This window comes from Neoarius graeffei, chromosome 13, assembly GCF_027579695.1.
Source record: "Neoarius graeffei isolate fNeoGra1 chromosome 13, fNeoGra1.pri, whole genome shotgun sequence".
NCBI lineage: Eukaryota > Metazoa > Chordata > Actinopteri > Siluriformes > Ariidae > Neoarius > Neoarius graeffei.
The window spans coordinates 21,308,049-21,332,538 of NC_083581.1; the positions used below are offsets into that span (position 1 = coordinate 21,308,049).

Consider the following 24,490-nt stretch of genomic DNA (forward strand, 5'->3'; position numbering starts at 1 on the left):
GATGAGTAATCACCTAACCAAGATACAGATGCAGATAAGTCTATTTTGGTTATATCCCTTTATGAGTGCTCTGACATCTCGAGCCCCATAGAGGCTAATGCAGAACAAGCCTCAACATTGAAAGCAAAAGACTGTAAGAAATGTAAAGACATTTGGGAAAGAAATATTATGTTATTGTTCCTATTGGGTTATGTTGACCTCTCGATGTTCACGAGAGTTTTCAGGATGTATGACATTTGAAAAGCTAGTCACTGCATAGGGAGAACTCAGACACAGGCAACACATGTAGGAGACCATGGCTAATAAACAAAATCTCAAAATTATTTCATTTAATACAAATGGGGTCCTGAACCCAATTAAGATTGGCAAAATTTTAAATAAAATGAAAAAAAGAGAATGAACATATCCTGTTCCTACAGGAAACGCACCTTAACTCTGCTGAACATGAAAAGTTGAAAAGAATGGGTTTTTCTAAAGTGTATTACTCATCTTACAAATCAGGCCATAGGAGAGGGGTTGCCATTCTATTATCTCCAAAAGTTCAATTTGAAAAAATCTTCGAGACAAAGGACAAAGAAGGAAGATATATATTAGTCTCAGGTAAGATAGAGGGGGTCCAGATAACTTTACTGAATGGTTACGCACCCCCAGGTAGCGATATTTCTTTTTATAGAAAAATCTTTGACCTAATGACAGAGGCATCAGGTATACTCATATGTGGGGGAGACTGGAATGTGCGTCTTTATCCCAGATTAGATGACTCTAAAGATTCTTATGTCAGAGCTGGGTGTGATAGATCTCTGGAGAGACTTCTACCCAATAGGTCGTGACTACACACACTATTCCCATCCACATGCAGTCTCCTCCAGAATTGATTATTTCTTTATCTTCAAGAGAGATCGTCATAGAATATATTATTGTGAGATAGGTAACATTGACTTATCTGATCATGCACCCCTTTCATTATCAATGCAAATAAATAATAACCCTGGAAACACACTATGGAAGTTAAACTCAAGTGTTCTGAATAACCCACAATTCAAAACAAAAATGAAAGAAGAAATCAAACACTTTCTAGAAGAAAATGACAATGGGGAGGTTGGCCCAGAAATTGTATGGGATGCACTGAAAGCCGTTATTGGTGGGAAAATGACGCTTTTCTACATACAAAAAGAAACAAAGACAATTAAGATTATCAGAACTAAACAAAGAATTAAAAGAGCTTGAGACAAAACACAAGAAGGGGCCAAACCCAAACCTCACCTCCAAATTAAAATAAATTAGGGATAAAATTAATAATCTGGGCAGCACGGTGGTGTAGTGGTTAGCGCTGTCGCCTCACAGCAAGAAGGTCTGGGTTCGAGCCCCGTGGCCGGCAAGGGCCTTTCTGTGTGGAGTTTGCATGTTCTCCCCGTGTCCACGTGGGTTTCCTCTGGGTGGTCCAGTTTCCCCCACAGTCCAAAGACATGCAGGTTAGGTTAACTGGTGACTCTAAATTGACCGTAGGTGTGAATGTGAGTGTGAATGGTTGTCTGTGTCTACATGTCAGCCCTGTGATGACCTAGCAACTTGTCCAGGGTGTACCCCGCCTTTCGCCCGTAGTCAGCTGGGATAGTCAGTGGATATAGGTAACGATTACTTGACAGTGCGCCGGTAGGCCACATTAGCCTGCCATCCGCAGCATTATACTATTTATAGCCTACTCTAAGCGAGGAAATATCCCTTTGTCTCATTTCCACAATGATTGTACAGGATCCCTCAAGATTCTTGACTTGTCAATTGCAAGCAAAAGTAAAAATGTTTACCTCCAATCTTCTCCTTTTTGCTTGAGTGTTGTTGGTCCGTTTCTTCTTTGACCACTTGATTTTGTTTCATGCGCACAATCCACTCTCTCTGCCTCTTCTTCTCTTCCAGAAAAAGCCAACCCTCTGGCTTCACGCACACAATCCACTCTCTCCACCTCATCTCCTCTTCCGGAAAAAAACAACCTTCTGGCTTCACGCGCACAATCCACTCTCTCTGCCTTGTCTCCTCTTCCGGAAAAAAACAACCCTCTGGCTTCACGCACACAATCCACTTTGTCTACCTCATCTCCTCTTTCAGAAAAAGCCAACCCACTCGCTCCGCCTCTTCTCCTTTTTCAGAAAAAGCTGACCCTCTCGCTCTGCCTCTTCTCCTCTTTCGGAAAAAGCCAACCCACTCACTCCGCCTCTTCTCCTCTTCTGGAAAAAGCCAATCCACTCTCTATGCCTCTTCTCCTCTCTCGGAAAAAGGTAAAAACTTCTTTCTGAACTGGTCCCGTTGTTACAGTTCACTGCACAACAATAAGGCATGTTTTTTCTTTGGAAATTCCTGAACACAAGTTTGTACTCAAGCCAAACGGCAATGTAAGTAAATGGAAGTGGACTCAACTCAAGCGGTTTGTTTGGCTTAAATGACGTCACGCGCCGAGTGGTCACGAAAATAGCCAAACAGAAATTCGCCACGACCCGCGTTAACTTATTTTAATTATTACTTCTTAACCATACTTCTTGGGACCAGAAGAAAATTACAGAGGGTTTTTTAACATGTAAAGTTTCAAATGTGCATAAAATTAAAACTGTTGCCTATGAGCTATAGATCATAGTCTCAGAACAGGCCTAGTTAATTTGTGAAAACCCAGAGCCAAGGCCAGGCTAAACAGGCTAAATCGACTGTGTGCTAGCTGCACAGAGTCGACATCAGTTTCCACTATATCGAGACTGTCTGTTCCCTGAACTATATAAAAAAGTAGAAATACTCAGAAAGTTTGTTCTAGTAATATAATTAATATAAAATTAGATCATACTAATTGTACAGCCACTGGGTGGCATGTTGGTGCAGTGGTTAGCATTGTTGCCTCACAGCAAGAAGGTTCCGGGTTTGAACCCATGTCCATGTGGGTTTCCTCTGGGTTCTCTGGTTTCCTACCACTGTTCAAAAACATGCAGATTAGGTAAAACTACCCAGCCACTGGGGTTGCAAAAGCCAGTGCATACTTAGTGCTGGTCCCAAGCCTGGATAGATTGGGGAGGGTTGCATCTGGTGTTTAAAAACAAACAAACAAAAAAACCTATGCCAAATCAATTTGATAACTAACCCTTTAGATATCAACATAGTTGTATCAGATCAGCGATTAGAATGTTTTACTCCTCTTAGAGAAATCAAACTAATTTCACTAATTTCCTCAGCAAAATCTTCAACTTGTGTACTAGACCCCTTACCTACGTGATTCTTCAAACAGATAATCCCAGAAGCAATCAAACCTCTTCTAAAAATAACTAATTCTTCCCTTAGAATTGGCTTTGTACCTAAATCCTTTAAAGTAGCAGTTATCAAAACCCTGGTGAAGAAAACCCTGACTTCGACCCATCAGCTGTCCAAATATAGGTCAATATTAAACCTCCACTTTATTGCAAAGCTCCTTGAAAAAGCTGTGGCACAGCCGTTATGCTCATATCTACACAGGAATAACATTCATGAAATGTATCAGTCAGGATTTAGACCTCATCAAAGCACAGGGAAAGCACTGGTTAAAGTAGTAAATGACCTACTACTGGCCTCTGATCAGGGCTGTGTCTCCCTGCTTGTGTTGCTTGACCTTAGTGCAGCCTTTGACACAATTGATCATTCCATTCTCCTGGATAGACTAGAAAATGTTGTGGGAGACAAGGTAACAGCCCTTTCCTGGCTCAGGTGTTATTTAACTGATCATTATCAGTTTGTTGAAGTAACTGATGACTTCTCAATGCATACTAAGGTAAAGTTTGTTGTTCCACAAGGTTCTTTCTTAGGTCCACTGATTGTGTTTTTTATATATACTAACTCTGGGTTATATTATTCGTAAGCATGGTATTAGCTTCCACTGTTATGCTGATGACACACAGTTGTATGTTTCTGCAAAGCAAGATGAGAGACACCAGCTTAATAAAATTGTGGAATGTGTAAAGGACATTAGACACTGGATGCTTATTAACTTCCTTCTACTTAATTCTGAAAAGAGATAAATACTTGGAGCACATACAGCTAGAAGTAAGATTTCTAATGACATAGTAACTTTGGATGGCCTTTCTGTTTCTGTGTGATCATTGACTCCAGTCTTTCATTTGAAACTCATGTAGATAATATTACTAGGATAGCCTTCTTTCATCTCAGAAATATTAAGAAGATAAGAAATATAATGTCACTACATGATGCAGAAAAACTAGTTCATGCTTTTGTTACCTCTAGGTTGGATCATTGTAAGGCCTTACTGTCTGGGTGTTCCAGCAGGAGCATAAACAAGCTCTAGTTAGTTCAAAATGCAAGAGTCCTTACTAGAACCAGAAGATATAACCACATCCCCGCTATGTTATCCACACTGCATCGGCTCCCAAGCAAATTTCACAGTGATTATAAAATACTACTACTACCCTGTAAAGCACTGAATAGTCTTGCACCACAGTGCCTGAGCAAACTTCTGGTCCTTTATGATCCACCACGCCTACTTAGATCAAAAGGTGCAGGCTATCTGTTGGTACCTCAAATAGTGAAGGCCACATCAGGGGGCAGAGCCTTTTCTTACAAAGTCCCACAGTTATGGAACAGCCTTCCAAGTAGTGTTCGAGACTCAGACACATTCTCAGTGTTTAAGTCTAGGCTGAAATTTATCTGTTTAGTCAAGCCTTTTGTTAATAGCTTTTTATTAGGTAAAGGAGTAGATTTGGAGGGTCCTCAGGCATAGTGTGTTTTGGTAAACTGGGATGTATGGATGCTGTCACCCCCCCATTCTCACATGTTCACTTGGGTTTGTCTGTGTCTGTGTTACCTTCTGGCTCTCTCTTTTAGTTATGTTGTCATAATTATTCTTGCCAGAGTCCTCACTTGCACCCAGCGCACAACATATACTGTTCTTCACCATTAGGTGAGATTGGGTATACCTAACAACCTGTGTTTCTCTCTCTCTCTCTCTCTCTCTCTCTCTCTCTCGTTACACATTAGTCCTGAGACACCAGTGATACTGGCCTCTTCTGTGCTTCAGACCTGCCTGACCCATCCTGATGCCCTACTTCTGGCTGGAGTCTCATCACATCGCTCCTGTGGATGATGGTCCCACATGGACAGTCGAAAGTCACACTTGGAAGATGACTCTGGACACACAGTTTTGCTACGATGGCTTAGGACTACAATCACCATGATAACTTTCGGACTGCAGTTGTCATGAACAGTTTTTCACTCAAGTCTTCATTAGTGAACAGTTGATAACTTCAAAAAGACGATACAGACTTCATGATAAAACTATAATGAATTTCCTGGTGACACAATTGTACTTTTTGACCACATTGGACACACTTATCATAGTGAGTTATTTATAATCACGCTATCTGTTATCACCCAAATGAGGCTGCATTCCCTTTTGAGTCTGGTTCCTCTCAAGTTTTCTTCCTCAAGTCATCTGATGGAATTTTTCCTTGCCACCATTGCCTCAGGCCTTCTCATTAGGGATTAAAAAAAAAAAAAAAAAATATATATATATATATATATATATATATATATTCCTTATTCCTGGGTAAGACTATAAACTGCATCTGGTAATGAGGCTCTAGTTCGGGAGTTCTAGAGTTTTGGGGAGAACCACGGTCTTGGCCATGGTTCATAAGAATGGAGCTACCCCTTAGTCATTACTTGCTCTCAGGTCTGCCCTGGCCCGGGGTAGTAGCACCTGTATGGGTCCCTTGATGTGGGTTACACATCCTAGTGCAGGGTTCTGCACTATAAGGAGAAGGGAACTGGCCACCCCACTCTGCTACAACAGCCAAGTTACCACGATGATGTACAACGAAAGAAACTCAAGAATCAACGATGTTAATGGTACTTGCGGCGCTTCCGGCCGAAGGACCTCATCCGGTAGGTGTAGCAGTCGGTCACGGGCCTGTGCCGACCGTCATCCCATGACCGTGACACAAAGCAAAAACACTCAAAATCTAAGAACAATAAGAGAAAGAAAACATCGAATCGCCACTTGGAACATTAGAACTCTGTCTCAACAAGGAAAGCTAGACAACGTGATTCAAGAGATGGATAGGCTTAAGATCAGCATCCTAGGTCTGTGTGAGGTTAGATGGAAAAACGCAGGCCATTTCAAAAAGAACAGCAAATATGTGATCTACTCCGGAGGAGACGAACACTACCGCGGAGTTGCTATGATACTAAATGAACAGTTCTCAAAGTCCATCCTGGCCATCTGGCCTAGATCTGATCGTACTCTTCTAGTCAAACTCAAATCTAGCCCGTCCAATGTTAACCTCATCATTGCATACGCACCAACAGCTGAATCCGACGATATTGACATAGACAAGTTCTACGATGAACTCGATGAGGTCTACGCGCAGTGCAAATCAAATGAGATCAATATTGTCATGGGTGATTTCAATGCGAAAGTAGGCTGTGAACAAAGTGGAAAAACAGTAGGACCGTTTGGCCTCTGGGAAAAGAATGAACGTGGTGAACGGCTTGTTCACTGGTGTGAAGAAAAGAAGCTAGTTGTGACGAACACGTGGTTTGACGTACACCCTCGCCGTCCGTACATGTGGACCAGTCCTGGTGACCGCGTGCGAAACCAGATAGACTACATCCTTCTCAGCAAGCGATACCGCTCGGCCGTGTCGAAAGTCAAGACATATCCCGGTGCGGACGCGAACAGCGACCGTGTTCCGGTAGTTGCGACTGTCAAACTACACCTCAAAACAATCAAGACTTCGAAACACGTACCCAAGTTCATCCTTAATGCCCTCAATGTGGCTGAAGTCCGCAAAAATTTCTGCAAGGCTGTGATGGAAGGTCTGGAAGAAGAATCTCCACAACCTCCAAACTCTCAGTGGAACAACCTGAAAGACGTCATCATGAAAGCGGTCCACAAGCACATTCCTAAAGAAGAACGGAAGGGTCCCTCCAACCACTGGATGACTCAAGAAATCAAGAACCTCATGAATGACAGAAGACAGGCCAAAAATGACCCGGAGCGGTACAAACAGATCCATCACACTGTTCTCCAAAAATGCAAGGAAGCCAAAGAACAATGGCTTGAACAAAAATGCGAGATCATCGAGCATCTCAAAGACCAAAACTCCAAGGAAATGTTTCAACGAATCAGAGAGATCACAGGCAAAAGGTCGTCACGCCCCTTGACGTGTATAAAGTCCTCGTCTGGCGAAGTCTTGTACGAACCAGAAGATGTCGCAAAACGTTGGTCGGAATACCTCAATCAATTGTTCGACGATGTTCGATCCGAGGAGGTAGTTACGCCACTCACCGACCTGTCCGGTCCGCCAATCACCAAAGACGAAGTCCGCTGGGCCCTTAGGAAGTTGAAGGCAAATAAAGCTGCTGGCCCGGACGAGGTAGTCACCGAAATGCTGAGAGCTCTCGGTGACGCAGGCATCAACGCTCTACACAGTCTAGTCAACAAGATCTATGATTCAGGCGACATACCTGATGACATGCTCAAGTCTGTCTTCATTGCCATACCCAAGAAACCGAACACACTGGAATGTGACCAACACAGAACAATCAGTCTCATGAGTCACACACTGAAACTGTTGCTCAAAATTGTACTTGAATGTTGTCGCTCCAGGATTCATCCGGAGATTGCCACGTGTCAGTACGGCTTCATGCCAGATCGGGGAACGAGAAACGCAATCTTCACAATGCGAATGCTTAGCGAACGAAGCATCCAACATCAGCAAAACATCTACATCTGTTTTATAGACTACAAGAAAGCATTCGATCGAGTTCGCCACGAACGGCTCTTCGACATGCTCCAGAACACCGGACTAGACGAAAAAGACCATAGAATCATTTGCAACCTCTATCGTCTACAAAAGGGCGCCATCAAGCTTTCGAGTGGTTTGACCGAGTGGACTGAAATCAACCGCGGTGTGCGTCAGGGCTGCGTAATGAGTCCAGACTTCTTCAACTTGTACAGTGAGCACATCCTTCGACGTTTGAAAGATTCTGACGATGGAGTTCTTGTCAACGGTGTCCGTATCAACAACATCAGATATGCAGACGACACTGCTTTGATCGCCGACAGTGAAGAAGGCCTGCAAAGGCTCTTGGATCTCGTTTTGGACGCTTCTTCGGACGAAGGATTGAACATCAACTGCAAGAAAACTTTCTGCATGGTGGTGTCAAAAGACAGTAGGCCTCCAACGTGCAACCTTATGTGCAACAGAACTGTAATCGACCAGGTCAGCTCGTTCAACTACCTCGGGGCAATGTTGACATCCGACGGCAGGTGCGCCAGAGAGATTAGACGATGCATCGCACTAGCCAAAACAAACTTCAACCAAATGTCGCCAGTCCTCAAAGATCGAAACCTCTCCTTGCAACTGAAAGTCAGAGTCCTCAAATGTTTCATCTGGCCGATTCTCCTGTACGGATGCGAGTCTTGGACACTGTCAACTGCGACGAGCAAAAATATCGAGGCCGCAGAAATGTGGTTCTATCGTCGCATGCTCCGCGTCTCGTACACTGCACATGAAACCAACATCTCGGTGCTTCAGCGAGTGGGTCAACGGAGACATCTACTCGACACCATCAAAGAGCGACAAACAAAATTCATAGGCCATGTCATCAGGAAAGGCGAACTGGAGGAACTGTGTCTCGCTGGCCGGATCAATGGAAAGAAGGCGCGCGGTAGACAGAGGCTCCTGTTCCTCAATAAACTCAAGGAATACACTGGATTAAAGACAACGCGAGCCATCTGGGACGCTGCTAGAAATCGAGTGCTTCGTTTCAAGTCGTCATGAGTCGCCAAGGGTCGGACTGACTATGGCACCGACAGATATATATGGGATAAAATTATTTGTAATAAATATGTTTAAAGTCTTTCTTCTTCTGTCAAGCTACTTTGTGACAATGTCTACTGTGAAAAGTGCTATACAAATAATTGGACCTGACTTAAATAAAAATCAGTAGAATCTCGAAGAAAACCATCATTAGCACTTTTTATTTATTATTTATTTATTATTTAATCTACAGATGCATGCAGCTCAGTAGTGCATCTTTATTCACTAACCTGATAGTGCTGTTACTGTGTTTTACATGTTTAATATATATTTTTAAGCAGATCTGATATACACATAATCGCACTTGCACAGCCATGGCTCACTATAACAGGTTTTGCACCTCACTTCATCTTGCACCTCATAAAGTTTGCATCTTTATGTACCGTATGAGTAAAAGACATAAAACAGAGCAAAGAGAGTGCTGCCACAACTCCTTTCAACGCTGTGTAATGTGAAGGTCAGATATCAGAGCTGCACTGATGATTATGAGTGAACATCATCAAGAGCAGCACTTTGAGTAGAGAAGCCTGATCAGGCTGTGTATAATCTTCCTCATCACAGCTCTATTCATCCTTTTTGTTTTCTCTCTCACTCTTCCTCTCTGTGTTTGTGTGTGTGTGTGTGTGTGTGTGTGTAGCTCACCTCTTCGCTGTACTTGCTGACGTAAGAGTAGATCTCATTCAGAGCACTCAACATGTTAAACTCATGGGAGTGGAGCCTTGCCTGCTCAGCCAAGTATGCGTTCATGTCCTGGTCACTGATCGCCGGCAGTCTGTTTATATCAGCATAGTATCTGAGGACAGAGAAGGCAGCAGTGATAAGCAGATCTGTTTTTTTTTATTCTTATATAAGTTGTTCCTTTTGCATTTGTCTCAGGTTGTGTATATTACTTTGAGGATTATCTTCATGAAACAAATGAAATTTTGGAATTAAATTTTAATTTTCTTTTCCTTTTTCTACTTCTCATGTCATTTAAACACTTTTAGTATTGTTTGCTTTTACTCTTTTACAGCAGCATCTCAATCTGGATACTTAAGTACCGTTAGTACACTTCTATGTATTACACTGTGTACACTTAGTTGTGTAGTACATGAATGTCGACAGGGTAGTGTTGTCTCAAATCAAACATGGCAAGTTGTGCTGTGCACTTACTGAAAATCACGTGTTGCTTCATCCACCAAAATATCTGTTGGATTTTTTTTTTTTGCTCACATCTTAAAAATGAAGATGTTTTTAAATTTCCATGCTTGTGTGTGCCCCCTGTTGCACGCAACGTGCTCCCTCCTCCATTTGGCTGAAAATAGATCGGTGGTCCCTTCCCTTCTGCTATGTGTCCAAGATGGTGACCATTGAGTATAAGAAATGTGCAGCATTTCACTGAGTCTACATTTTAACTGTTTTGAGTCCTCATAGTGCACTGGATATTCCGGGGAATCAGTTCAGAGCATCTCACCTTTCCACCCAGTTCTTGTAGTTGGGGATGTCTTTAGCATAGAGCAGCTTGTTGGAGGGAGAGTCTTTCCCCAGCCTGTGTTCTGAGGTGGAACACGAGTCCATGAAAGTCTGGGCCACCACAGATAAACATGCGTCTGTGATGCTGCTCTTGTGAATGTCAAATACAAACTGAGGGTTCTTAATCACGTTCACCCAGAATCGCAGCGGAAGGCTGAAGGAAAGATGAATGGTCAGAAATGAACTCCACACATCAAGCATGCAGGTTCTGAATCACAAGCCTCTCACTTTAGAACTGCTTACTCATGCCCTTACCAGTTACTTTTCCAAGTGTGGCGAACATCCATGTCATGGATGCCATGCTTGTCGGCTTGCTCGTCCAGGAAGTCGAACATGTATTTGATAGCTAAAGGCAAGGCGCTGCCTCTGTGGACTGTGCTGAACAGAGTCTCAAACAGATCGTCCACAAACTTCTGCAGTGTACCCTAGATTATTACAGAAAGACCAAGAGATTAAATAGATACACACACACACACAGTCCACTTTACAGGTGCACTGCTAGTCAAAAGCTCTGGGCTTTATTATGATTTACAACAATATAAGAACTAGCAGTGTCACAGACAAATCAAAAGATATATACTAGCAATTAAAATAAGGAAAAACATTAAACAAGTGTTCCAACAAAGATCTAAATTTTTGTATTAAAAGACTTGCTGGCAAGCTCTCAGATCCTAATGGGTCTCTAAATTAATCCTTTATTAATGGCAAGTGCACTTGGAAATAAACCACTTAAGCATAGATACAATGTTTATAGACCTAAATTGTAAGATAAATATACAGTAGTGGTACAACTGCCCAATTAAAATGGATAAAATCTATTTTAATTCAATCTAGAAAATAAACTAATTTAAAAAACACATAAATCAATTAGTTTATTTATCTAAATATGCTAAAAAAATGTTTGAAACATTTGACTGGGAGTGCAGAGATTCACCAAATGAATGACCAATCACAGCATGGGAAAACAGAAAAGCTCATGGCTTTACTGCTAATGGACTTGACTGGAATATATTAGGCATTAACATTAACATACTGTGGCAGCGGGGGCGTGGTCAAGCGCCGGTCTGTGACAGGAGGGCGGAGTCAGGGAAGGTAAGTGGCAGAATCACTACACCTGATTGCAATTAACCTGTGTTTGTGTGTGTCTTCCCAGTGACCGCGCCCTATTTAGGGAGGGAGAGCAGAGAGGCTCATCCCCGGACGAGACGCTAGAGTGTGTGTGTCTCTATTTTTGGAGGAAAAACATAGTTAAACTGAAAAGTGTGGCAAGAAAGCCTCTATATAAACCTGATCTCTGTCCTGCCGTCCTCTGTGCTCCACCCACGCATATCGAACTGCCACAGTAGTGCCGAAACCCGGGAATCATAGTGGAGCACCAGCCGATCAGCCCCATGGAGTCCTCCCCGTTCGCCGACCTGGTCCACGCCCTCGCCACAACCCAGCAAAGCCAGCACCAGGCGCTCGTCACCCTCCGAAAGGAACAAGAACGACGCTTCGAGGCCCTGGTGCTGGCCCAGCAAGAAGACCGAGAGGTGTTCCGGCACCTCCTCGCGTCGGCGGGGTCCACCTGCGCTCCCACCGTGGGCCCGTCTCCCCTCACCGTAACCAAGATGGGTCCGCAGGACGACCCCGAGGCTTTTATCACGCTCTTCGAGCAAGTCGCAGAAGCCTCGGGGTGGCCAATGGAGCAGCGCGCGGCGCGCCTCCTCCCCCTCCTAACAGGAGAGGCACAGCTGGCCGCGCTACAGCTCCCCGCCGACCGCCGGCTGGCCTACGCGGACCTCCACCGGGCCGTCCTCCAGCAAGTGGGGCGCACCCCAGAGCAGCAGCACCAGCGCTTCCGCGCTTTGCACTTGGAGGAAGTCGGCCGGCCGTTCGCGTTTGGCCAGCAGCTCCGGGACGCCTGCTGGCGGTGGTTGAGGGCCGACAACCGCGACGCCGAGGGGATCATCGACCAGGTGGTGCTGGAGCAATTCATCGCTCGCTTGCCAGCAGGAACCGCGGAGTGGGTCCAGTGCCACCGCCCGGAGTCACTGGATCAGGCAGTCAAGCTGGCAGAGGACCATTTGGCGGCTGTTCCGGCGGCAGGACAGCAGACGGCGTCTTCTCTTCTCTCCTCTTCTCTCTCTCTCTCCCCCTCCTCCTGTGTCCTGTCCTTGCCCCATTCCCCCACCGCGGAGGCGGGGGCCGGCACCACCCCAGCCGGCCCGCCGCACCCGCGGTGCCCTCCCGTTTCTCCCTTCTGTGTCTGTCTCTCCCCCCCTCAGGTGAGTGAGCCCCAGAACACCGGTGCAGAGGGAAAGCCCGGGCCGGTTTGCTGGCGCTGCGGGGAGCCGGGCCACCTTCAACAACAGTGCACGGCGATGGAAGTGGGCGCGGTGGTTCGGATCCCTGACGCGCCAGAGGTTGCCCTCGATCGGGCCGGAGCGTATCGCATACTGGTGAGTATCCAAGGGGATACATATCAGGCGTTGGTGGATTCGGGTTGTAATCAGACCTCAATTCACCAAAGCCTGGTGCAAAACGAGGCATTGGGGGGAGCACAGGGGGTGAAGGTGTGTGTGCACAGGGACGTTCACAGCTACCCTTTGGTGTCGGTCCACATTTTTTTCCGAGGGTAAAAAGTTATAGTGAAGGCGGCGGTTAATCCTCGCCTTACCCACTCTTTAATTTTGGGGACTGATTGGCCGGGATTTCGGGATTTAATGACACACTTAGTCAAGAGTGGGTCCTGCCATTTAATGGGGGGAGTTCCCGGTGTCACTTTGGCGGGAGCAGCTGTCACAGAGCCGTCTACGTCATCTCCGCGTCAGAGTGAGGAGCCGCCGGCCCCTACTCTCTCTCTTGGGGAATCCCTTGCATATTTCCCATTAGAGCAGTCGCGAGACGAGACTCTGCGACATGCGTTTGACCAAGTGAGAGTAATCGATGGTCAAACGCTCCAGCCGAATGCCACCCCGTCCTTCCCCTACTTCGCGATTATGAAGGATAGGTTATACCGAGTGACGCAGGACACTCGGACTAAAGAGCGAGTCACACAACTTTTAATTCCAAAGAGCCGCCGGGAATTGGTATTCCAGGCGGCTCACTTTAATCCCATGGCTGGACACTTAGGGCAGGATAAGACACTAGCCCGAATAATGGCCCGATTCTATTGGCCGGGGATTCACGGCGATGTTCGTAGGTGGTGTACGGCATGCCATGAATGCCAGTTAGTAAATCCAGTGGCCATTCCAAAGGCGCCTTTGCGCCCTCTTCCATTAATCGAGACCCCGTTTGAGAGAATTGGGATGGATCTCGTCGGGCCATTAGATCGGTCAGCACGAGGGTACCGCTTTATATTAGTTCTGGTGGACTATGCAACGCGATACCCGGAAGCAGTGCCTCTGTGCAATATCTCAGCACGCAGTATTGCGGAGGCACTCTTCCGTGTTATCTCCCGAGTCAGAATCCCGAAAGAGATTCTGACTGATCAAGGCACCACATTTATGTCACGGACACTGCGCAAGCTGTATGGGTTATTGGGGATTAAGCCGATCCGCACCAGCGTGTATCACCCACAAACGGACAGTTTAGTGGAACGGTTCAATCGCACCCTCAGGAATATCATTAAAAAATTCGTAAGTGAGGACGCACGTAATTGGGATAAGTGGCTCGAGCCCTTGTTGTTTTCAGTGCGAGAGGTCCCCCAAGCCTCCACGGGGTTCTCATCTCATCTCATCTCATTATCTCTAGCCGCTTTATCCTTCTACAGGGTCGCAGGCAAGCTGGAGCCTATCCCAGCTGACTACGGGCGAAAGGCAGGGTACACCCTGGACAAGTTGCCAGGTCATCACAGGGCTGACATATAGACACAGACAACTATTCACACTCACACCTACGGTCAATTTAGAGTCACCAGTTAACCTAACCTGCATGTCTTTGGACTGTGGGGGAAACCGGAGCACCCGGAGGAAACCCACGCGGACACGGGGAGAACATGCAAACTCCACACAGAAAGGCCCTCTCCAGCCACGGGGCTCGAACCCGGACCTTCTTGCTGTGAGGCGACAGCGCTAACCACTACACCACCGTGCCGTCCTCCACGGGGTTCTCCCCGTTCAAATTATTATATGGGCGTAAGCCGCGCGGCATCCTAGACGTGCTGCGGGAAAATTGGGAGGAGGGACCTTCACAAAGTAAGAACGAAATTCAATACGTTATGGACCTGCGTGCAAAACTCCACACGCTCACCCACCTAACCCAGGAGAATCTGCGGCAGGCCCAAAAACGGCAAGCCCGCCTGTACAACAAGGGTACGCGCCTTAGGGAGTTCACACCGGGAGATAAAGTACTCGTACTGTTGCCCACATCGAGCTCCAAATTGATCGCCAAGTGGCAAGGACCCTTTGAGGTCACACGGCGAGTCGGGGACGTCGACTACGAGGTGAGGCGAACGGACAGGGGTGGGACGCTACAAATTTACCACCTCAATCTGCTTAAACTCTGGAATGAGGAGGTCCCCATGGCATTGGTGTTGGTGGTTCTGGAGAAGGCGAAGCTGGGGCCGGAGGTTCAAAAAGGGGCATTGGCATCATGTACCTCTCCGGTCCCCTGTGGAGACCACCTCTCCCAGACCCAACTCACGGAGGTCTCCCAGTTGCAGACCGAGTTTTCGGATGCGTTCTCGCCCCTGCCCGGTCGCACTAACCTCATAGAGCACCACATAGAGACGCCCCCGGGGGTAGTAGTGCGTAGCCACCCTTACAGGCTACCCGAACACAAAAAAAAGGTGGTTCGGGAAGAACTTGAGACCATGCTCGAAATGGGCATCGTCGAGGAGTCCCACAGTGACTGGAGCAGCCTGGTGGTCTTGGTACCCAAGGCCAACGGGTCGGTCCGGTTCTGTGTGGACTATAGAAAAGTCAACGCGGTGTCTAAATTCGATGCGTATCTGATGCCTCATATTGAGGAGTTGCTCGATCGACTTGGCACTGCCTGCTTTTATTCGACGCTGGATTTGACGAAGGGATATTGGGAGATCCCCTTGACTCCACTATCCCGAGAAAAAACGGCCTTTTCCACACCGTTTGGTTTACACCAATTCGTCACCCTTCCGTTTGGGCTGTTTGGGGCGCCCGCTACGTTTCAGCGGCTGATGGACAGAGTCCTCCGCCCTCACGCCACTTATGCAGCCGCTTATCTAGATGATATCATCATCTATAGTAATGACTGGCAGAGGCACCTCGAACATCTGAGGGCCGTCCTTAGGTCGCTGAGGCGAGCGGGGCTCACAGCCAACCCAAAGAAGTGTGCGATTGGGCGGGTGGAAGTACAGTATCTGGGCTTCCACTTGGGCAATGGGCAGGTGCGTCCCCAAATTAATAAGACGGTAGCAATTGCGGCCTGCCCGAGGCCCAAGACCAAAAAGGGGGTGAGACAGTTCCTGGGGCTGGCTGGCTATTACCGTAGGTTTATACCTAATTATTCGGATGTCACCAGCCCGCTGACTGATCTCACTAAAAAGGGGGCACCAGATCCGGTCCAGTGGACGGAGCAATGCCAGCGGGCTTTTTCTGAGGTAAAGGCTGCACTGTGTGGGGGGCCACTTTTACACTCCCCTGACTTTTCTCTCCCCTTTGTGTTGCAGACCGATGCGTCGGACAGAGGGCTGGGGGCGGTTTTGTCCCAAGAGGTGGAGGGGGAGGACCGCCCCGTCCTGTACATCAGCAGGAAGCTGTCAGTGCGTGAGGGGCGCTACAGCACGATAGAGAAAGAGTGTCTGGCGATCAAGTGGGCGGTCCTCCGTTACTACCTGCTGGGGCGCCCTTTCACCCTCTGTTCAGATCACGCGCCCCTCCAGTGGCTCTACCGCATGAAAGATGCCAACGCGCGGATTACCCGTTGGTATCTGGCACTCCAACCCTTCAATTTTAAGGTGGTCCACAGGCTGGGGGCGCAAATGGTCGTGGCGGACTTCCTCTCCCGTCAAGGGGGGGGGAGTTGGCTGCAGGCCGGATGGCCGCCCGGCCTGAGTCGGGTGGTGGGGGTATGTGGCAGCGGGGGCGTGGTCAAGCGCCGGTCTGTGACAGGAGGGCGGAGTCAGGGAAGGTAAGTGGCAGAATCACTACACCTGATTGCAATTAACCTGTGTTTGTGTGTGTCTTCCCAGTGACCGCGCCCTATTTAGGGAGGGAGAGCAGAGAGGCTCATCCCCGGACGAGACGCTAGAGTGTGTGTGTCTCTATTTTTGGAGGAAAAAACATTGTTAAACTGAAAAGTGTGGCAATAAAGCCTCTATATAAACCTGATCTCTGTCCTGCCGTCCTCTGTGCTCCACCCACGCATATCGAACTGCCACACATACATTTGAAGCAATCTCCTTCTAATCAAATGTTACCTTCGTAGCTAGCAGGCGGGTGAGGTAGATCTCAGACACCATCTTGCTTCCCCGGTCGCCCTCCTTCTGGTCTCCGTGTTCATGGTTCTTGACCAAGTGCCACACTTTTACTCCACTCTCCAGGTCTGGAGTGATCATAGGAGCCCGGGAGCGAAGGCTGTCTGGACTTCCTGTGTAACGAAACGACGAGTCTGTAAAGAGACAACACAGTCTATCATGCATGGAGACAATAAGCAGATGTGGAAATGCACACACACATATCCAAGGACATGGAGCTGTTTAGATTCCAGATAAGATCCACTTCCCTTCCAGATGTTAAAGACATAGGCAGGTTAATATCTGATGAGAGGAGTGGCTGTTCTTGTTTGTCTCTGTGTTTCTAGAGGACTGGTCTCAGTCTGACTTTTAATGGATTACACTTCAGACATGCTTTAAGGATCCGGGACATTGCATTTAATCAATGTATCAAAAAACCTAAAAACCTTAAGCCTATTACTCTCCAATTCTCACAATATCTTTTTCCCCACAATAGAAGAAATATCATTCTCTATACTCCTTACTCTGTCTAATCCTCGCTTCTTTATCTGTCCTTTAATAAACACAACCAGGCAGATGGCTTCAGTGACATTTCACATGGCTTCAGACGTTTTAGTGTAATTTTGTACAGCTTGCAGTTGAAGGACAAGAATCCATGGATTTAGGAATGATTGGTTGTGCGTGAGCGTTTCGGGTCCATCTTAAGCCACTGCACATGTCCAACTGCTTGACTATCTGCAGTGTACCTCTCTCTGGTACCACTCAAGGTCATATGACTATTTTGGGCTACGGGTGCTAGCATGTTAAATTCAGGTGAAATGTTAAGTGTTGAGCATTAAATTGATATGAATCAATCAGCAGGTGACTGGCTGCAGCTGTACCATGCTGTGATTGATGGGCATTGCAGCTGAGAGAGCTGTTCTCTATGCACTTCTCTCTCTCTCTCTCTCTCTCTCTCACACACACACACACACACACACTTAAAAAAAATGCTCAGCTTTGCCTCTTCATAGTTATTTTATGATTTTCTTTTATGACTAAAATATTCAACAAGCCCTTGAAGTTGAAGTGTCATTTAACTCAACTACCAAATGCCTAAAAAGCTGCTGGATGAAACATAATGTGGAGAACTAAATAAAGTGTGAACCTCACAAATAACAACTACTATTCAAATACATCCATGAAATAGCATTCAACAAGAGTTGGTTGAGTTTCTGATCTGTTTCCTTTTGAAATTTCCTTAAATGTCACTCTGTTTGTAAATGGCACAGTGAGCTAATTATATCTACTACTCCTAAATGACAAGTTTATCCAGGGCTTCGATTTAATGTGCCGATATGTAAGGACAGATTTCCGACACATGCAGCAAGCTCAAGGTGGGTGACATATTTGACCAAAGCTGTCTGTGTTGCTAGGTGACAATTCAGGCTGTAGTCAATCCAGGCTGTGCATCTTTTGCAGCTTGTTCCCTGTGTGAAGTTATCATTTGCAGTACATAATTAGCAATCGAGTAAGGCCTACAGCTTTGTGCTGGAAAACAAGAGAGGACCAGATGGGAAGCCCTGAGGCACTCCCTTAGAGTTGTGCTAAGAGGATGGTGTTAATGTGTGTACGCCTTCCTAATATGGATGGCATCCACAATCAGCAGAGGCATCAGCATTACAGGGATTTCTGGTAAATGCTATCAATTCTCACTTGCACTCTCTCTCTCTCTCTCTCTCTCTCTCTCTCTCTCACACCTCCCCAGGGCTTCCTCTAGGCTGTAAGCAAACGGCAGCATACACACTAGTAAACACACAGCAGTCTTATTGAATATTTTACTAAATTGTGTATCAGATACTTTTTATTGTATTGTTGTTATTAGAGTTTTAAGGCTCTGTGATCACAACCAACAATGAGGTATTGTGGTGGTGGTGGTGGTTTTGTGTGTGTGTGTGTGTGCGTGTGTGCGCATGTGTGTGTGTGTGTGCATGTGTGTGTGTATGGGGGGGGTCAGGGTCTTACAGGTTTATGGTAACAACCAGGCACTAATGTAGACACTTAGGAAGTTTTACACACACACACACACACACACACACACACACACACTTATTCATTATTGTACATTTCATCAACTGGACTTGCTTGAAGATTCTTGAAGACGTTTCACCTCTCATCCGAAAGGCTTCTTCAGTTCTGTCTGACTAGTAGGGAGTATCAGGTATTTATCCTCTCATGGATGAAAAGCTCATCTAAGGTGTCGTTGAGTCATCCTGTTGGTGTGGGTCACTGAGGGCTGAATGTGAATGGCCTCGAGAGTCGTTAGGGTGATCAGTGGGCTGCCCATTAAGGTGATCAATGGAATGCTGATTCTCTCTGTCCTCCTGTATGCCACTGAAAAAATCTGTCTGTTCTGCTGTCTGTTCTGCTGTCATTCTTCTGGGTGACTTTAACATCTCATCTCATTATCTCAAGCCGCTTTATCCTTCTACAGGGTCGCAGGCAAGCTGGAGCCTATCCCAGCTGACTACGGGCGAAAGGCGGGGTACACCCTGGACAAGTCGCCAGGTCATCACAGGGCTGACACATAGACACAGACAACCATTCACACTCACATTCACACCTACGGTCAATTTAGAGTCACCAGTTAACCTAACCTGCATGTCTTTGGACTGTGGGGGAAACCGGAGCACCCGGAGGAAACCCACGCGGACACGGGGAGAACATGCAAACTCCACACAGAAAGGCCCTCGCCGGCCCCGGGGCTCGAACCCAGGACCTTCTTGCTGTGAGGCGACAGCGCTAACCACTACACCACCGTGCCGCCGACTTTAACATTCATGTTGATATTAGTTGCTCCCTTACTGATGAGCTCTTGACTGTCTTTGAATGTTTTGGTTTAACTCAGCATGTTGACTTTCCCACACATAATCATGGTCATATACTTGACTTGCTTTGCTCTACTGGTACAAAAATTGTATCTGTATCGGGTTCTGATGTAGGTTTTACTGACCACAAGTTGATTGAGTGTTGTCTCAGTGTGCCTTCTTCTAAACTTCCTCTGCGTTCTACTGTCTCTTTCCGTAATCTTTCTTCTATTGATGTGCATTCTTTCTCTGCCTCTCTCCTCTCTTCTTTTTGTAAATTTTCTGAGGTTTCCTCTCCTGATGATACAGTTGCTATTTACAATAATACTATATCTAACACACTTAACACTTTCGCTCCCCTTAAAACTAGACAGGTCTCTGCAAATCGCGCCTCTCCTTGGTTCACCTCTGAGCTTAGGGCCATGAAGGCCAAGGGAAGGCGGCTAGATCGCCTTTATAAGAAAACTGGCCTTACTATTCATCTTTCACTCTTCTCTGAACACATCACAAAGTATAAGGATGCTCTTAATGCTGCCCGATCCTCCTATTATGCTAACATCATTAAGAGTGGCAATCATAGACCCAAAACTCTGTTTAATACAATAAATAAACTTCTTCAGCCTCCTTCCTCAACCATTCCTAGTTCTCCTGCTCAGTGTCAGGCTTTTTTGGATTTTTTCAAGGATAAAATTGTCAGTATTTACCAACACTTTCATTCTGAAATTCATTCTTCTGTCCCGCTAGTAGCTCTTTCTCATAAAGCTGACTGCTGTCTCTCTGCTGTCTCTCTGCTTTCTCTCCTGTTGATTCTTCTAAAGTATCGGAAATTATGTCTAAGTCCTCCTCCTCCTCATGTCTGTTGGACCCTGCACCCACTGCACTTCTTAAAACCCTTTGGTGACTGACCACTTGAAAATGGTTCCTCCAGGAACCATTAAACGTTTTTAAACATTTCAGTTGTCAAGACAACGGAAAAACTAAAATACAAGAGCATTTTGTTTTGTGCACAAGAGCATTGTGACGTATCTTTCTGTTTTTGTATTTTAGTTTTTCCGTTGTCTTGACAACTGAAACGTCATCGTTCCTGGAGGAACCATTTTCAAGGGGTCAGTCACCAAAGGGTTTTAAATCTTGTGTATCTGCTATCTCCCCTTATATTGCTCATTTGATTAATCAGTGTTTTGCTTTAGGCACTGTTCCCATCTCCCTCAAAATTGCTTCAGTTACACCAATACTAAAGAAACCTGGTCTAGATTCTCTTTCACTATCCAATTACTGACCCATTTCAAATCTCCCTTTCTTAGCTAAAGTAATGGAGAGAGTTGTAGCATCTCAACTTCATACTTTCCTTGCTCATAATGATCTCTATGAACCCTTTCAGTCAGGCTTTCGCAATATGCATAGCACTGAATCTGCTCTCTTAAGAGTTGTTAATGACCTCCTGCTCTCAACTGATGCTGGTCATCTCAATGTCCTTGTTCTCTTGGACCTCACAGCTGCCTTTGACACCGTACATCATGAGAGACTCATTTCCAGACTATCTTCTTTTGGTATTACTGGCTTAGCTTTATCCTGGTTTCAGTCATATCTAGCAAACAGGCAACAGTTTATTTCTATTGGTGTTCATAAATCATCCACTGTTACTGTTGCTCAAGGTGTGCCTCAGGGTTCCGTCCTTGGTCCCCTTCTTTTTATATTATATGTTTCTCCTATAGGCCAGATTATTCGTAACTATGGCCTTAACTTTCATTGTTATGCTGATGATATTCAAATCTACATCACTATCACCCCTTCCATAGCCTCTGTTCAGCTGCTAAGGACTTGCATCACTGACCTTAAGCAATGGCTGCATAAGAACTGCCTTAAACTTAATGCTGGCAAAACGGAGGTTCTATTAGTAGGTACCAAAAGACAGGTTCAGAATTTCTCCAGTTTTACTATTGATGTTGATGGTGTGTCTATTCATCCTTCCCAAATTATAAAAAACCTTGGAGTTATCTTTGACTCCACCCTTACGTTTGAACCCCATCTTAAACTAATTACTAAGAATGCTTTCTTTCACCTCCGCAATATTGCACGTCTCCGCCCTTTTCTCTTGGAAACTGATGCCAATATGTTGGTCAATGCGTTTATTTTTTCTCGTCTTGATTATTGCAATTCTCTCTTTTATGGTCTCCCTGCCACATTGCTCAATCACCTGCAGTCCATCCAAAACTCAGCATCAAGAGTCCTCACACTCACCAAGCGCACTGCTCACATCACTCCTGTTTTACAGCAACTGCACTGGTTGCCAGTTATCTCTCGGATCAAATACAAAATCCTGCTTTTAACCTATAAAGCTCTTCATGGTTTCGCTCCTTCCTATCTCTGTGAGCTAATTCATTTGTACTGTCCCTCCCGCTCCCTCAGATCTTCTGTCTGTGGACTTCTGACTGTTCCACGTTTTAAACTGACATCTATGGGTGGCAGATCATTTAGTGTTGCTGCTCCTAAACTTTGGAACTCATTACCACAATCACTTCGTGACTGTTCCACTCTCTCTTCCTTCAAAGCCAACTTGAAAACTTTTCTCTTTACCTCACACTATTCTTCCTAGTTTTTTGTTTTGTTTTTTTTTTTGGTCGTAATTCTCAACTCAGAAAAATTAAATGGTCTAACTGGAGTCTGAACCTTTTACAAGATGGGAAAGAGAACAGCAGAAAATAAAAACTGGCAATTGATGTAGGTCACATTCAGCCTGGTATGACAGCATATAAAGGGCACTGTAGGGCTTAAAAAAGGAGGTGAGGGAGAGGGTAATGTTCCAGGAAATAAACTCAGAATTTAAAACTGTAAATTTACACCCCCCAGATATTCTTTCAGACTGTAAAATCATAAATTTTCAAGAAAAGGCAGAAATTTACAAGAAACAAAACTCTGGAGATTAAAAAAAGTGTTTTGTTTTTGATTTTTTTTTGTCAAGGAACTGGATCACTTCACTTTACAAGATTGGATCAAGATGCCATGACTGAGCTGAGAGTTACAGGAAATGCAATCTCTCCTCCTTGATCACACAATATAAAACAATAAAGCACTAAGAGATTTTCAACTACATTTCCAGAATGCACTGCAGCCAGGAAGCATGTACTTGATCGTTGCACTTCCTGGATACAACAGGAAATAAATGTTTAAACTAACCAGCTTTGTTTATCCTTTTTTTTTTGTCTTAGCTGTACAGAAATGTATAATTATTGTGCAAGAGAAGTTTCCTGTGACCATCAGTGTGTGGATTCTTCTGATCTGTCCTAATCTCTGTTATTTTGAAACCGCTGAGCCGAGAGATAGGAAATGCAGTCTTTGGAGTCAATCCACTTCCTTGACACACAAAAATGCATATACAGTGTGTGTGTATATATATATATATATATATATATATATATATATATATATATATATATATATATTTTTTTTTTCCCCCTCAAGTTTTGTTTCTCATAAATTTGTGACTATTTTCTTGTACAGTTGTGACTTTACAATCTCAGAGAATATCTGAGTTTTGCTTGCTTTAATTTCCGAATATTACCCCCCCTTCTCCAGGCTCCATATTTTCTTTTCCTACAAAGACCATAGTCAGCCATCATGGTGAAATACAGTATTAACTATGAAACTATTCCTGTTTCAGTGTGGAGGTCATTAATATTTTGATCCTGATTTATCTGGATGCAGTAATTGATGTCAGATGGCAAATCTGGCAACTACAGTAAGTTGCGGCAACTCATATCAGTGGGCTAGCAGGGATAAGCCCCACCTATCTTTCATCAGTATAAGGTTTTCTAATTTGTGCATCCACATGATCTTATCTGCAGTTAACAAACATTTTAAAGAGGATTAATTGTGATTTTTTTTTAAACCGAGTATAACAATGCATATGACAAGTGGACATTAAAACACACACACACACACACACACACACACACACACACACACACACACACACACACACACACACACACACAGAATGATATGAAGCGACGCTGTAGGCAAACTGTAATGAGCCCAGTGCTGTAGGTTCATTCAGCCAATCAGCAACAGTTGTGTCATGTGACTGCACAGTGTGACACGCCTGCCTAGTTTTGAGGTCCAGTGAGCTAATGTATTCTAGCCCATTTTGGTGATGTTTCCATAATACATCACCAGTAGGCATGTTACTGTGGGTGGCACGATGGTGTAGTGGTTAGCACTTTCGCCTCACAGCAAGAAGATTCTAGGTTCGAGTCCAGCGGTCAATGGGGGCCTTTCTGTATGGAGTTTGCATGTTCTCCCTGTGTCTGCATGGGTTTCCTCATGGTGCTCTGGTTTCCCTCAAAGTCCAAAGACATACAGTTAGGTTAAGATGGGGCGGCCTTGGGCTGAAGTGCCCTTGAGCAAGGCACCTATCCCCCAACTGCTTCCTGGGCATTGTGTGTGCTCATTGCTCACTTGTGTGTGAATGCATGTGTTCACTGCTTCCGATGGGTTAAATGCAGAGGAGAAATTTCACTGTGCTTGAATGTGCATGTGACAAAATTAAGGCTTCTTCTTACAGTAATGAACATGAACAAAATGGATTATTTATTCTATCATTATTTTTTGCTGAAATATGTTTGGAGGAGAAACTGAAAGTTGATAAATCTGAGCATGTCATCTAATCAAAGTGCAAATTACACAAAAGGACAAATGACAAAACCATATGTTTCATGGTTTTTGATTTGAACAAAAGAGTTATGACTTTTCTGTGTTCCATGTTTATTATTCTCATGAAACGCAGTTCAGATTCAAAAGTCAGAAGTTAGATATCTCTCTAGCTGCTTTATCCTGTTCTACAGGGTCGCAGGCAAGCTAGAACCTATCCC

At 45.2% G+C, this 24,490-nt stretch overlaps 1 protein-coding gene across 2 annotated transcripts in view; it reads right to left on the minus strand.

Moving 5' to 3' along the window:
• Nucleotides 1–24,490, minus strand: part of plxna2 (plexin A2) — a 530,875-nt gene that overhangs the window by 60,941 nt on the left and 445,444 nt on the right. For both annotated transcript variants that reach the window (XM_060937347.1, XM_060937348.1), the window contains exons 28-31: nt 16,738–16,928; nt 10,614–10,783; nt 10,300–10,512; nt 9,489–9,639 (exon numbers count right to left, since the gene is read on the minus strand). In XM_060937347.1, coding sequence (XP_060793330.1) covers nt 9,489–9,639; nt 10,300–10,512; nt 10,614–10,783; nt 16,738–16,928 — 725 coding nt within the window. The remainder of the gene's footprint in view (nt 1–9,488; nt 9,640–10,299; nt 10,513–10,613; nt 10,784–16,737; nt 16,929–24,490) is intronic.